At 34.8% G+C, this 11,864-nt stretch overlaps 1 protein-coding gene across 1 annotated transcript in view; it reads left to right on the forward strand.

The window, feature by feature from the left end:
- The window catches only part of wdr81 (WD repeat domain 81), a 16,470-nt gene extending 4,658 nt beyond the window's left edge, over nt 1-11,812 (forward strand). Inside the window, exons 3-11 of the mRNA XM_073817993.1 lie at nt 698-805; nt 906-1,099; nt 1,561-1,742; nt 1,876-2,041; nt 3,097-3,262; nt 3,734-4,561; nt 7,365-7,510; nt 7,667-7,849; nt 10,563-11,812. Of these exons, the coding sequence (XP_073674094.1) occupies nt 698-805; nt 906-1,099; nt 1,561-1,742; nt 1,876-2,041; nt 3,097-3,262; nt 3,734-4,561; nt 7,365-7,510; nt 7,667-7,849; nt 10,563-10,889 (2,300 nt within the window). The 3' untranslated portion in view covers nt 10,890-11,812. The remainder of the gene's footprint in view (nt 1-697; nt 806-905; nt 1,100-1,560; nt 1,743-1,875; nt 2,042-3,096; nt 3,263-3,733; nt 4,562-7,364; nt 7,511-7,666; nt 7,850-10,562) is intronic.
- Nucleotides 11,813-11,864: the final 52 nt, after the last annotated feature.

Genomic DNA, 11,864 nt, shown 5'->3' on the forward strand with positions numbered 1-11,864 from the left:
GTGTGAACGTTGACTATGTGCACCCAATGGTTCAGACATTGTACTCTGAAGGTGGTACCATGTATCAGGATGATAATGCACCAGTACACACAGCAAGACAGGTGACAGAGTGGTCTGATGAACAAGAAAAGTGAAGTTGGACATCTCCCATGGCATGCATAGTCACCAGATCTGAATATTATTGTGCCACTTTGGGGTGTTTTGGAGGAGCGAGTCAGATAACATTTTCCTACACCAGTATCATGTAGTGACCTGACCCCTGATCTGCAAGAGGAGAATGGCTCAAAATGCCTTTGGCAACTGTGCAGGACTTGTATATGACAATTCCAAAGACGAAATGCTCTATTGGCCAAAAAAAGGAGGCCCAACACCATACTAACTGTGGTCTAAAACCAGGTGTTTCAGTTTTTTTGTCCAACCCCTGTATGTGTGTGTACTATGTATATTTATTATGTGTATATTTAAATACACACATGCATGTTTATATAGTATTTATGAAAAAAATGCTATATTTATATATTAAAAACTTTTATTTTGGATGCAATTAATTGCGATTAATCGTTTGACAACGCTAGTCAAAACAGATCTTTTCTGGTCATTTTTGTGAATTTGTTTAATTTATTTGTTCATGCTTAGTATTCAAAGTAGCAATATGTCTAAATTATGCAATAACAAAAAAATACATGGTCTTTTCCAGACACTGTTTGCAAAACTGTCAGATGGCTGTCTGCAAAACTGGGGCCGACATTGACATCTCGATTCATAGCTAGGAACCTTCTGCGACTTCTCACCACATGTTACATAGGTACAATTTCTGAAGTGCAGACACTCTAGGCTGAGGTTTTTGATGGTTTTTGCCTTGAACATTTGTTCACTCTGTTATAAGTATTCTTTTTCTTTTTAAGGTCTTGATAAACACCAGTTCATGCTCTCTGTGAATGAGGAAAATAGCCTTGAGAGCGTAGGAAGTGTATATGAGAAGAAGCCAGTCGTGGGTGACCAGACTGCACGACCAGTTCTCGAGTGTCTGATTTACATAGCGCATCTTTATGGAGAACCAGTCTTGACTTACCAATATCTACCCTACATTGGTTACCTGGTAACTCTGAAATTTCTGAATCTCACTTTCTATTAGAGCTGCAAAACGATTAGTCGGGATTGATGGATTCAAAACAAAAGTTTATGTTTACATACTATATGTGTGTGTACTGTGTATATTTATTATGTATATAAAATAAAATATATTATAAAATATATTAGTATGTATTGTATATATGTATTTAAGCACAAAATTAATATTATATATAAATATTTAACATAAATCTAACATATATAATGTGTGTGTGTATATATATGCATAAGAAATTACACAGTACACAAACATATATTATGTAAACAAACTTTTGTTTTGAATCGATTAATCCCGACTAATCGTTTTGCAGCTCTACTTTCCATGAATTTCCTATGTTTTTCGATATTGCTTTTTGAAATGATTAACAGTTTGGCTTATAAAATGTATTTTTCTTTGTTTATACTTACATTTTACTTTAAAATTTGCAGGTCTCTCCCCCTTCTTCTTGTCGTTTGAACACTCGAAAGGAGGCAGGGCTTTTGGGCGCCGCGGTACTCACTCAGAAGATTATAGTGTTCCTGTCAGACACCACTCTTATGGATATGCTGATGAAGATTAACCAGGAGGTTCTGCTGCCTCTGCTGGATTTGTTAACATCAACTAAGATGGGGTAAAAGCTTACATATATTTCATCAGTTATTGTCAGGGAGTTAAATCATGGCAACTTATGAAAATCAGAGCTGTTCTGATGTGCTCTATGTGCACTAAAATGGATTCTTATTGACTTGTTTCTTTGTGTTCAGCTTTCCTAGTGGAGTGCAGACTCGTTCCGCCATGTGTCTAAAGACTTTGAGCCTCATGGCACTGATCTGTTTGCGCATTGGCCGAGAGATGGTTCAGCAACACATGGCAGAAACCCTCTCCAGGTTCTTCCAGGTTTTCTCCTTGCTGCAGTGTCTGCAAAATCAGGTAACCAAAGATAGTTTACAATATTGTATAATGTATACACTGCCGTTCAAGAGTTTGGGATCTGTGAGATTTTTGTGAAGTCTTTCATGCTCATCAAGGCAGCATTTATTTGATTAAAAATACAGAAAAACAGTAATATTGTGAACTATTATTGCCATTTAAAATAGTGGTTTTCTGTTGCAATAAACTTTAAAATAGAATTTATTTGTGTGATGCAAAGCTGTTTTTTCAGCATCATTACACCAGTCTTTAGTGTCACATGATCCTTCAGAAATCATTCTAATATGCTAATTTATTATCAATTTTGGAAACAGTTGTGCTGCTTAATATTTTTGGAACCTGTGATGTTATTCTTTGATAAATAAATTGTTAAAAAGAACAGCATTTATTTAAAATAGAGATATTTTGTAACAATATACACTGCCATTAAGAGTTTGGGGTTAGTATTTTTTTTCTCTTTCTTTGAAAGAAATTAATACTTTTATTTAGCAAGGATGTGTTAAATTGATAAAGTGTAAAGTCTTTTTTTAATTCTATTTATTATAAATTCTGACAGACCATGTGACACTGGAGTAATGGCTGATGAAATTTCAGCTTTGCATCACAGAAATAAATAATTTTTTTTCTGTATTTTTGATCAAATAAATGGAACTTTGATGAACATAAGAGACTTTGAAACATTAAAAATAATGTAGGGTCTCTTTTTGTTTGTTTTTTACTTTTTTAAAATTTACTGTCACATGACCCTACTGAAATCTTTCTAACGGCGCTCAAGAAAAAAAATATTAATGTTGAAAATAGTTGTGCTGCTTAAAACAAGATTTTTTTTTCTCTTTTGTAATATTATAAATGTCTTTTTCTGTCATAAAATATTTAATGAATAAAATAATTGATGTCCTTCGAAAAAATCCTACTGATGTCAAACCTTTAAATGATACTATACTTTGACATTATTCTCAAAGAATTGTTAATACTTGGCCAATATAGTATGTATTCTGATCCATAAACAACTGCATCATTACTTAATGATTTAAACTCATTTTCTTTATGTGCAGATGGGAAGTGCCCCACGTAGAGAGGTTGGAGACAGCACATATTTGGATGTGTGCATTCCAGACGGAACAGAAATTACTTGTGAACTTGGGGTTTTGGAGGAACTTCAGGCTGTGTTTAATCCTGAAATGGCTTATGCATCTTACATTCCTTTCTACTGTCTCATTGGTAAGATTTCTAACAATGTAGATATTTCTAAATCCGTAAGACCTTTGTTTATCTTCGAAACACAAATGAAGATATTTTTGATGAAATCCGAGAGTTTTCTGAAAGCAAATGACACGTTCAAGGCCCAGAAAGGTAGTAAAGATATAATTAAAATAATCTGTAAATAAAAAGGTTGAATAAAGTTATTTTTATGTTTTTATTTGTGCACAAAAAGTATTTTCATAGCTTCATAAAATTAACGTTGAACCACTGATGTCACCTGGACTATTTTAAATATGTCCTTACTACCTTTTTGTTTTCTGAACGTGGCTGTTGTGTTGCTGTCATTAATTACTCACGGACATAAGGGTGAGTAATTAATGACTGAAATTTTCATTTTGAGTGAACTATTCCTTTAAGCATTGATACACGTGTTAATATTCATCCTCATTAGCTGAATTGTATACACTTTTTTTTTTTTTTTTTTTTAAGGTGATGCAGCGATTCGCAAACTGGTTACAAATCATGAGCTAGTTTGGAGTCTGGCTCAATCATATCATGAACGAGCAAGTCCGGGCAGCCCAGAAACCAACACTGCTGGAGGTCAGAAAACTACTGCTATGAGTCTCTCTCCTAGTATGGGCCGTCAGATGGGTCGTAGTCCCTTCCCTGCTCCCTCATCCACTTCCACACCACTAGGTGGAGACATCCTGCCAGAGTCGGGAACCTTTGGCAGCCATCTAGTGGGAAACCGTATCCAGGTACCCCGGGACACAGAAGCCTGTGGGAGTCCTAACTTGTCCTCTGTGGAAACATGGACACGGCCATATGGTAGCAGTGCTCCTCAGATGAGTCTAGCCACCACTGCACTTTCCTCAGCTGGACCTTCTTTCTCTCACTCCTCTTATTCTTGGGTCCTTGGACCCACTCCCGAAGACAGTGCACTGAAACAGGACCTCCCACGTAGCAGTCGTTCATTGCAGGGTAACTGGCTTGCCTATTGGCAGTATGAGATTGGCCTTAACCAGCAGGACTCGCACTTCCACTTCCACCAGATTCGTCTTCAGAGTTTCTTGGGTCACTCGGCCACGGCAAAATGCCTGGCGCCGCTAGCAGGGGAGGACTACTTCCTTTCTGGGAGTAAAGACAAAACGGTGAGGCTGTGGCCGCTTTATAACCACGGTGATGGCACACGAGAAGTTGAACCCCGACTCACGTACACAGACCACCGCAAATCTGTCTTTTATGTTGGGCAGCTAGAGGCCTCACAGGAAGTGGTGAGCTGTGATGGTACTGTGCATCTGTGGGATCAATTCACAGGTGAGAGAGTAACAGTACGATTAATTTAAGCATCTGTAGTATTACAGTATTGTAGTAACTGTCCTTTTGTGGCATAGGATCAGTGATTTTTTTTTCTTTTTTTTTCTTCATTTTTTTAATTTTTTTCTTCTTTTGTAAAGAAATTAGTACCTTTATTCAGCAAGGATGAATCTAAAGGGATAGTAAAAACATTTATAATGTTACTTATTACTAAGATATTTGTTTCAGATAAATGCTTTTTAATCTTGTTTTTTGTTCTTCAAAGAGTATCACAGTTTCCACAAAATATTTAGCAGCATGTTTTCAACATTAATAATGGATCATATGACTTTAAAGACTGGAGTAATGGATGATAAAAAATTTAACTTTGCCATATCAAATATAATAAAATGCAATATATTCAAATAGAAAACACTTTTAATAATGCATTTTAATAATATTGTACAGTATCACTTTTTTTCAGCAAACAAATGCACATTTGATGAGCATAAAAGACTACAAAACATTAAAATCACCTAAAAAAAAATCTTACCACTAAATTTTAACACAGATTTCAATTTTAGCTTTTAATCATGCCTTCAGTATTTTTATTATTATTTTATTAGGCTTCTTTTCTAATACATTTGTGTAGACTTCATTGCTTACTCTCTTAACCCAGACTTTCAATTTTAAACTTTGAAAGTCCATTTTAAAAATTTTACATGGAAAATAAAAAATAATATTTTACATTATATTTTATTAATATATAAATACTATTGTTTTGCGAATTAAATAGTCTAATTATTAAATAACTTGAATATTCACTGTGTAAAATAGTTTTATCAATTTGTGTGTTCAATCAAGCTATGATGCAAACAGTATACAAATATTTAATTAAAAATTAAAATATATTCAAAATATATGCATTTTAATAATAATATTGTAAAGTATTACAGGTTTTACTGTATTTATTCTAACAAACAAATGCACATCAGTGTTGTTTTCGTCAACGATGACGATGGCGAAATCATTTCGTTGACGCCACTTTTTTCATGACGATAATGAGACGATGACGAGATAAAAATGGCTCGTTTATGACTAAAATATGACGAGACGTGTGTGAGTTTTCGTTGACGAGACGAGAATAGACAAATGTTAGTTGGTGGTCCGTCAGACATTTAAAATGCATGACATTTCTGCTTATTGTGCATGCCAATTAAAACCGAAAAAGTATCTGCCGCTATGGCAAGCCGTTTTAGCATTCTATCCTTGTTTGGTTACGCTCAACACGTCACATTGTTGTCACTCAGACAGACAGACGATTAACCATGATGGCAGCAGTTTGCACACAGGGTGGTCGCAAACGGTGAGAGGACCTATGGGTGTATTTCAAATATATGTCTTTTATGTCTAAAACCGTTCCTTCATTATTGTAATTATTGGTGAAAATAGTCGATCCGGAAGCTCACATTGTGTTGAACTATAGATCTGCTATTTTCACAGCTTATAAGTGACACTACCAAACAGCAAAATACTTACTGACCTTCATTAATTTGTTAAAAGACTTTTTCCCCTTTTTTTGACTAAAACAAGACTAAAACCTTTTTGACCTTTTCGTCGACTAAAATTGGACTAAAACTATCACATTTAGAATTGACTAAAATTTGACTAAAACTAATAAGCATTTTAGTCCAAAAGACTAAGACTAAATCTAAGATTGTTGTCAAAAACAACACTGATGCACATTTGGTAAGCATAAGAGACTACAAAACATTAAAAAACACCTAAAAAGAATTACTACAAAATTGTGAGAGTTAATAACCAATTTCAATTTCAGCTTTTAATCATGCCTTCATTATTTTTATTAGAGTCTTCATTGCTTACTCTCCTAACCCAGACTTTCAGTTTTAAACTTTGAAAATCCATTATAAAATAAAATATTACATGGATAATAAATAGAATTGCATTATATTTTAATAATACATAATCTAATTATTAAATAACTTTAAAGTTCACTGTGTGAAATAGTTTCATAGCAATTTTGCAAAAATTACAATTGCCCCACAGTAATTTCCACCTGGGAAATATGAAATGTAACAATTTGATACAAACTTTATGGAAATATTTAATTTTGTGAATGCTGGATACATAAAATGGTAGCTTTTAAATTAGCTATAGCAAGACAAAGAAGCCATTTTATTACTAAAATACATTTCCACAACTGTCATTTTACATAATGATATTTTTAATAGATCATAATATACTAAGGGTCAGATTTAAACAGGGCAAATTAGCGTTAAAGCACAATTCCATAAAAGCGCAGATGAGAGGGGAAAATTCTGCATATGATTTACTGGCAATGTTGACATTAAACTGTCATAATAAATATTATTAAAGAACACAGATGCAGCCAGATCATTTCCATAATGACCAGCACAATCTATCAAGAGCAGCGCAAATTACCGCCTGCTTTAAGCTTTTTTGAGCGTTAAATAATGGCACAAATACCAGTAATTTAATGGCAACTTTAGTAAATCGTGTTGCATGATTCATTTTAATACTCTCCTCCCATAAATTTTGTGTCTGAAAGGAAACTCTTACAAAAGCATATTCATTAAGGTCAGGCGCAAAAATAACTCCATGCCTTTTCAGAGCTAATTCTTCACTGTGCATCTTTAGTAAATCCTGACAGTACTACAGGCGTAAGCTGTTAGTAAATCTGGCCCTTAATGTATGCATTTCTACAAATTCAACTACAGCGAATACATTTCTTGTATAGATTGTATTTTGACTGCTTGTTTGGCTCTCTCTTTCATATGTCTAGGTAAGAATATTCGTTGTTATGAAGCTCTGGACGGAAAGAACCCCATCACGGCCGTCGCCACTATGCCTGCTCCTCACTGCAGTGTAGTGATTGCTAGCGCAGACTCTGTGCTGCGTTTCATAGACACACGCAAACCTGGCTTACAGGTATTGCTCAGTCCTCTTTCATCAATACATGTTATGTTTCATCCATTTTCAGATCAATTTTTTTATCAAGCATTATAATGGCCAGACTGTATATATATTTCTTCCTGGAATGCTTATGATTACTAGTAAGGACTTTGTTTTTTTCTCTGTTGACAGCATGAGTTCCGTCTAGCCTATAGTAACATGAGCGCTGGCCTGATCCGCTGCCTAGCTGTCAGTCCGAGCGGACGCACTGTAGCGGCAGGCTTCTCTACTGGATTCATAGTGCTGCTGGATGCAAGAACAGGTCTGGTGCTAAGAGGCTGGCCTGGTCATGAGGGAGATATACTGCAGATGAAAGTGAGTATGCATGTCGTTGGTCAATGTGTAATGCAAGACGTGCATACGACTGCTTACTCTGCTGTCCTTTGATGTTTTTGCAGCTCACATACTGTATTGATTTTAGGGAATATTATGTTTATGAAAATTGCTTAAACAAGCAAAAAATTCTGAATCAGATTGTCATGAAGAGTTACTAATCCACTTATATTGGACGACTACATATGACTAGTTTTGTGGTCCAGGGTCACATATGTGATTATGCACAGCACAAGTAGCACGGGTATATTTGTAGCAATAGCCAAAAATACATTGTATGGGTCAAAATGATCAATTTTTCTTTTATGCCAAAAATCATATTAAGTAAAGATCATGTTCCATGAAGATATTTAGTAAATTTCCTACCATAAATATATCAAAACTTAATTTTTGATTAGTAATATGCATTGCTAAGAACTTAATTTGGACAGCTTTAAAAGCTATTTTAGATTTAGATTTTTTTCTGCACCCTCAGATTCCAGATTTTCAAAAAGTTGTATCTCGGCCAAATATTGTCCTATCCTAACAGTGACTCTTGTGACTGGTTTTGTGGTCCAGAGTCACATATTAGAATGGAGAGGAACCAGGAATCATTACAGAACGTGGAATAGATTCCCGTCTTTGTTTTGGTTTCTTGATTCACGTCTCTATTTGAGATTTCAGTAGGATGAGTAAAAGTTGTACCCTGTTGGTTTGTTCAGATCCAGTCAACAAGTGACTAGAACTAAGCAAACTTTATTTAACCCTGATTTGTAGGGTCAAAGGTCTATCTTTGCCACGAGAGGCCCACGTTTGGACAAATATAGACATGAGTTACTCATTAGGACAAAATCTATGAGCTTTGCAGATTGATGCACAATTACTTTATTATTTGTGACTATCAGGGAATGGATGAACCTTAGCAGGGCTTAACAATAAGGATAGCCTTCTGGTCCAGGACCAATGTGAGGGAGTTTTGGGCAGCTGCTGCAATGCTGTTGATAATCTTACATTCATGGATCTTGTACATACATTTGTATGCCTTATAAATTTAAATACTTGGTTTTCTGTGATATATTTATTGCCGATTAGTAATCAAGATAGTATTCAATAAATACACTACTGTTCAGAAGTTTGGGGTCAGTAATATACGACCTTATGAAATCAGTTAATTTTTTCCCCAAATTAAATTTTTTCCATTCAAATTTTTCTGGATTCAGTTTTTTCCCCAGTATTAAATAGTTAAATTAAATGTTATTCTCCAAAAAACAATTGCAATTTATTCAAAGTTAAAAAAAAATGTGAAGACCCTCTGAAATATATTATTTTTTACCAAATTCTGTTTTCCATTAATTTTCTGGATTCCATTTTAATTTATCAACATTAAATGTCAGTAATCAAAAGCATCTCTAAATAAAAATGAAAAGTGGATCCTTCTGCAAAATACAAAAAATTACAATTCCAGGCACTCACCAGTAAGCAAAGCAAAAAGCCTTTATTCTAAGACAGGGCTACATACTAAAAAGACACCAATACGTATCAGCCCCTGGGGCTGGATGTGGATTTTTTTTTGTATTTTGCAACAGGATCCACTTTTCATTTTAGATATTTTGTTCCCTCTCTGGAGCACCCATAGTTTTGCCTGAGATTACCTGATGCGCCAAGATTTTTTCTTTGATTAGCAACTCTAGTTAATTGATTTTATAAAAATGTAATTTATTATAATTTTTTTTAGAAATACAATTTAGTAGTAGTAGTAGTAGTATTTACATTTTTCTGCTAAATAAATAAAAATCTGGTTAATTTCTAAGTAATATATTTCAGTCACAATTTCAAGTTAAACCAAACTTTTATTTTGATGAATTGCTGTAAAGACTTAAGATTTTTGTTTGTATATAATATGATGATAGTTTTTCGGTAAAATGCTCATTAAGTGACTCAGCTCTAGAGATTATGTTTGTGTTCACATATTCAAATATTGACAGAGGCTGAAAACACGCGTCACGCGACAAAATTGCTTGTCTGCGCCATTCATTCACACAGAGACAAGCCGAACATGCAGGATTCATATTTTAATAGTAATTTTGCAGCTTAATGTTCACAGACAATAATCCATATCACATTTTGATTAAAGTGTACTGACCTACTTTTGATTTATTCATCCAAAATTTGGCAAATTCCATGACATTTCGCGTTACACAATAAATTCTGTTTTTATGACTGGATTCCACAATCCTGTCAGCGTCATAGGGCACTAGTAAGAAAAAAGTAATTTTAAGAAAGGATGAATTCCATGATAATAGGCATTTATAATATTACAAAATATTTTTATTTCAAACCAACGCTGTTCCATTCAACTTTTCATCAAAGAATGATGAACATAAGAGACTTAATCTAAGAGAAACTTAATCTTACTGACCTCAAACATCTGAACTATGCTGTATGTGTTAAAAACTGGTTTTAAATCAATAATGTTTTGCATCATGTGGCCATTATTTTCAGCAAAAGTATATAGTTTATAGGGTTACTTTTTTGTAGATTTGTAACATTTTTGGGTTACAGATTGTAATTTGTAAAGAAAAGGCTATTTTCTTATTTGTGAAGAAAAATACAACTACGGGCAAGTAAAAATCTGAAGTACTTGGTTGGCTAAATGTAGACATTTCCCCATCCATCTGTTACTGACTGTTTTTTTGTGTGTGTATCAATTTTGTAGGCAGCAGAGGGAAATTTGCTGATCAGTTCTTCATCAGACCACACACTGACCGTTTGGAAAGACGTGGAGCACAAGCCACTCCACCAGTACAGGACTCCATCCGACCCCATCCATGCATTTGATCTATACGGTGCTGAGATTGTGGCAGGTACTGTTGCTAACAAAATCGGGGTGTACTCCATTTTGGACAGCACGGCCAACCTGGGGGGATCCACCAAGCTCAGCACGGAGAACTTTCGTGGGACTCTCACAAGTCTGTCTGTGTTGCCTACAAAGAGGCTTCTGCTGCTCGGCTCTGACAACGGTGCCATCAGGCTGCTGGCTTAAACTAGCTAGTGTTGCTTTTTCAGAAAATTATATTCCTCGTGCCACCTTTGGCTCCTTGCCCAGAATGAAACGATCTTGCCAACCATGCACAAAGAAACCCGTTTCAGTCGTAGAAAGAGGAGCAAGCCTGATATTTCCATTTTAAACTCGCTGAAAGAGAACTTAAAACCTCGCTCTTTAGTAAGTGACCAAAACTAATGCCTCTGATTCATACAATCAAAAGAATTGTCTTTTTTTATGGTTTTTAGGGTTCATGTGATTTAAACTGCACTAGCTGCTTTGTATGTAATAATTAACTCTCTTCAACAAAATCAGACGGATGGATTCTTAGATGCATGCGTGAGATGAGCTGCTCAGGAAAGTTCAAGTGCGGTTTTAGGGTAGCGTTTAAATGAGTGAAATCACCAAAAACAACACTGTGTTGATCATATCATATGATTCGATTCACCAGACTTGCTCAGCAACTATGCAGTATTCATGGTAGACCTTTATAGCGCACCATGTTTTCTATACTACGCAGTATGTTTCTTCATCCACATCAATGGAGTGTAATGAACAAGACAAATGTGATCGAAATGTCAAATCCAAGATGACTCCTCATTCTGTTACTGTACACTGATGGAGAGTGTAAACACCTAATATGCAACGGAACGGTCCTTAACCCTGAATTTGGACCCTCTGACATTTAAAATGTATCTAACGACTATATAGATCAATTTGATGCTAATGGTCAAAATGATGTAGTAATTCACTCGTTTGTCACATCAACCCAAGGTCAAGCTAAATGTTACATTTTACCCACACCATACTGTATGTATGTTTGTATATACATACACATTTATATATGTATATATCTTTGTTGAGCCTAATGCTTACTATCTAAAAGAATATTTTAATGCAATAGATATGAACTAGAAACTAACTATTTAATTTATTACTGGAATGCTTTACATAAAACATTATCGTCTCCAGACA

This window comes from Garra rufa, chromosome 14 (assembly GCF_049309525.1).
Source record: "Garra rufa chromosome 14, GarRuf1.0, whole genome shotgun sequence".
Lineage (NCBI taxonomy): Eukaryota > Metazoa > Chordata > Actinopteri > Cypriniformes > Cyprinidae > Garra > Garra rufa.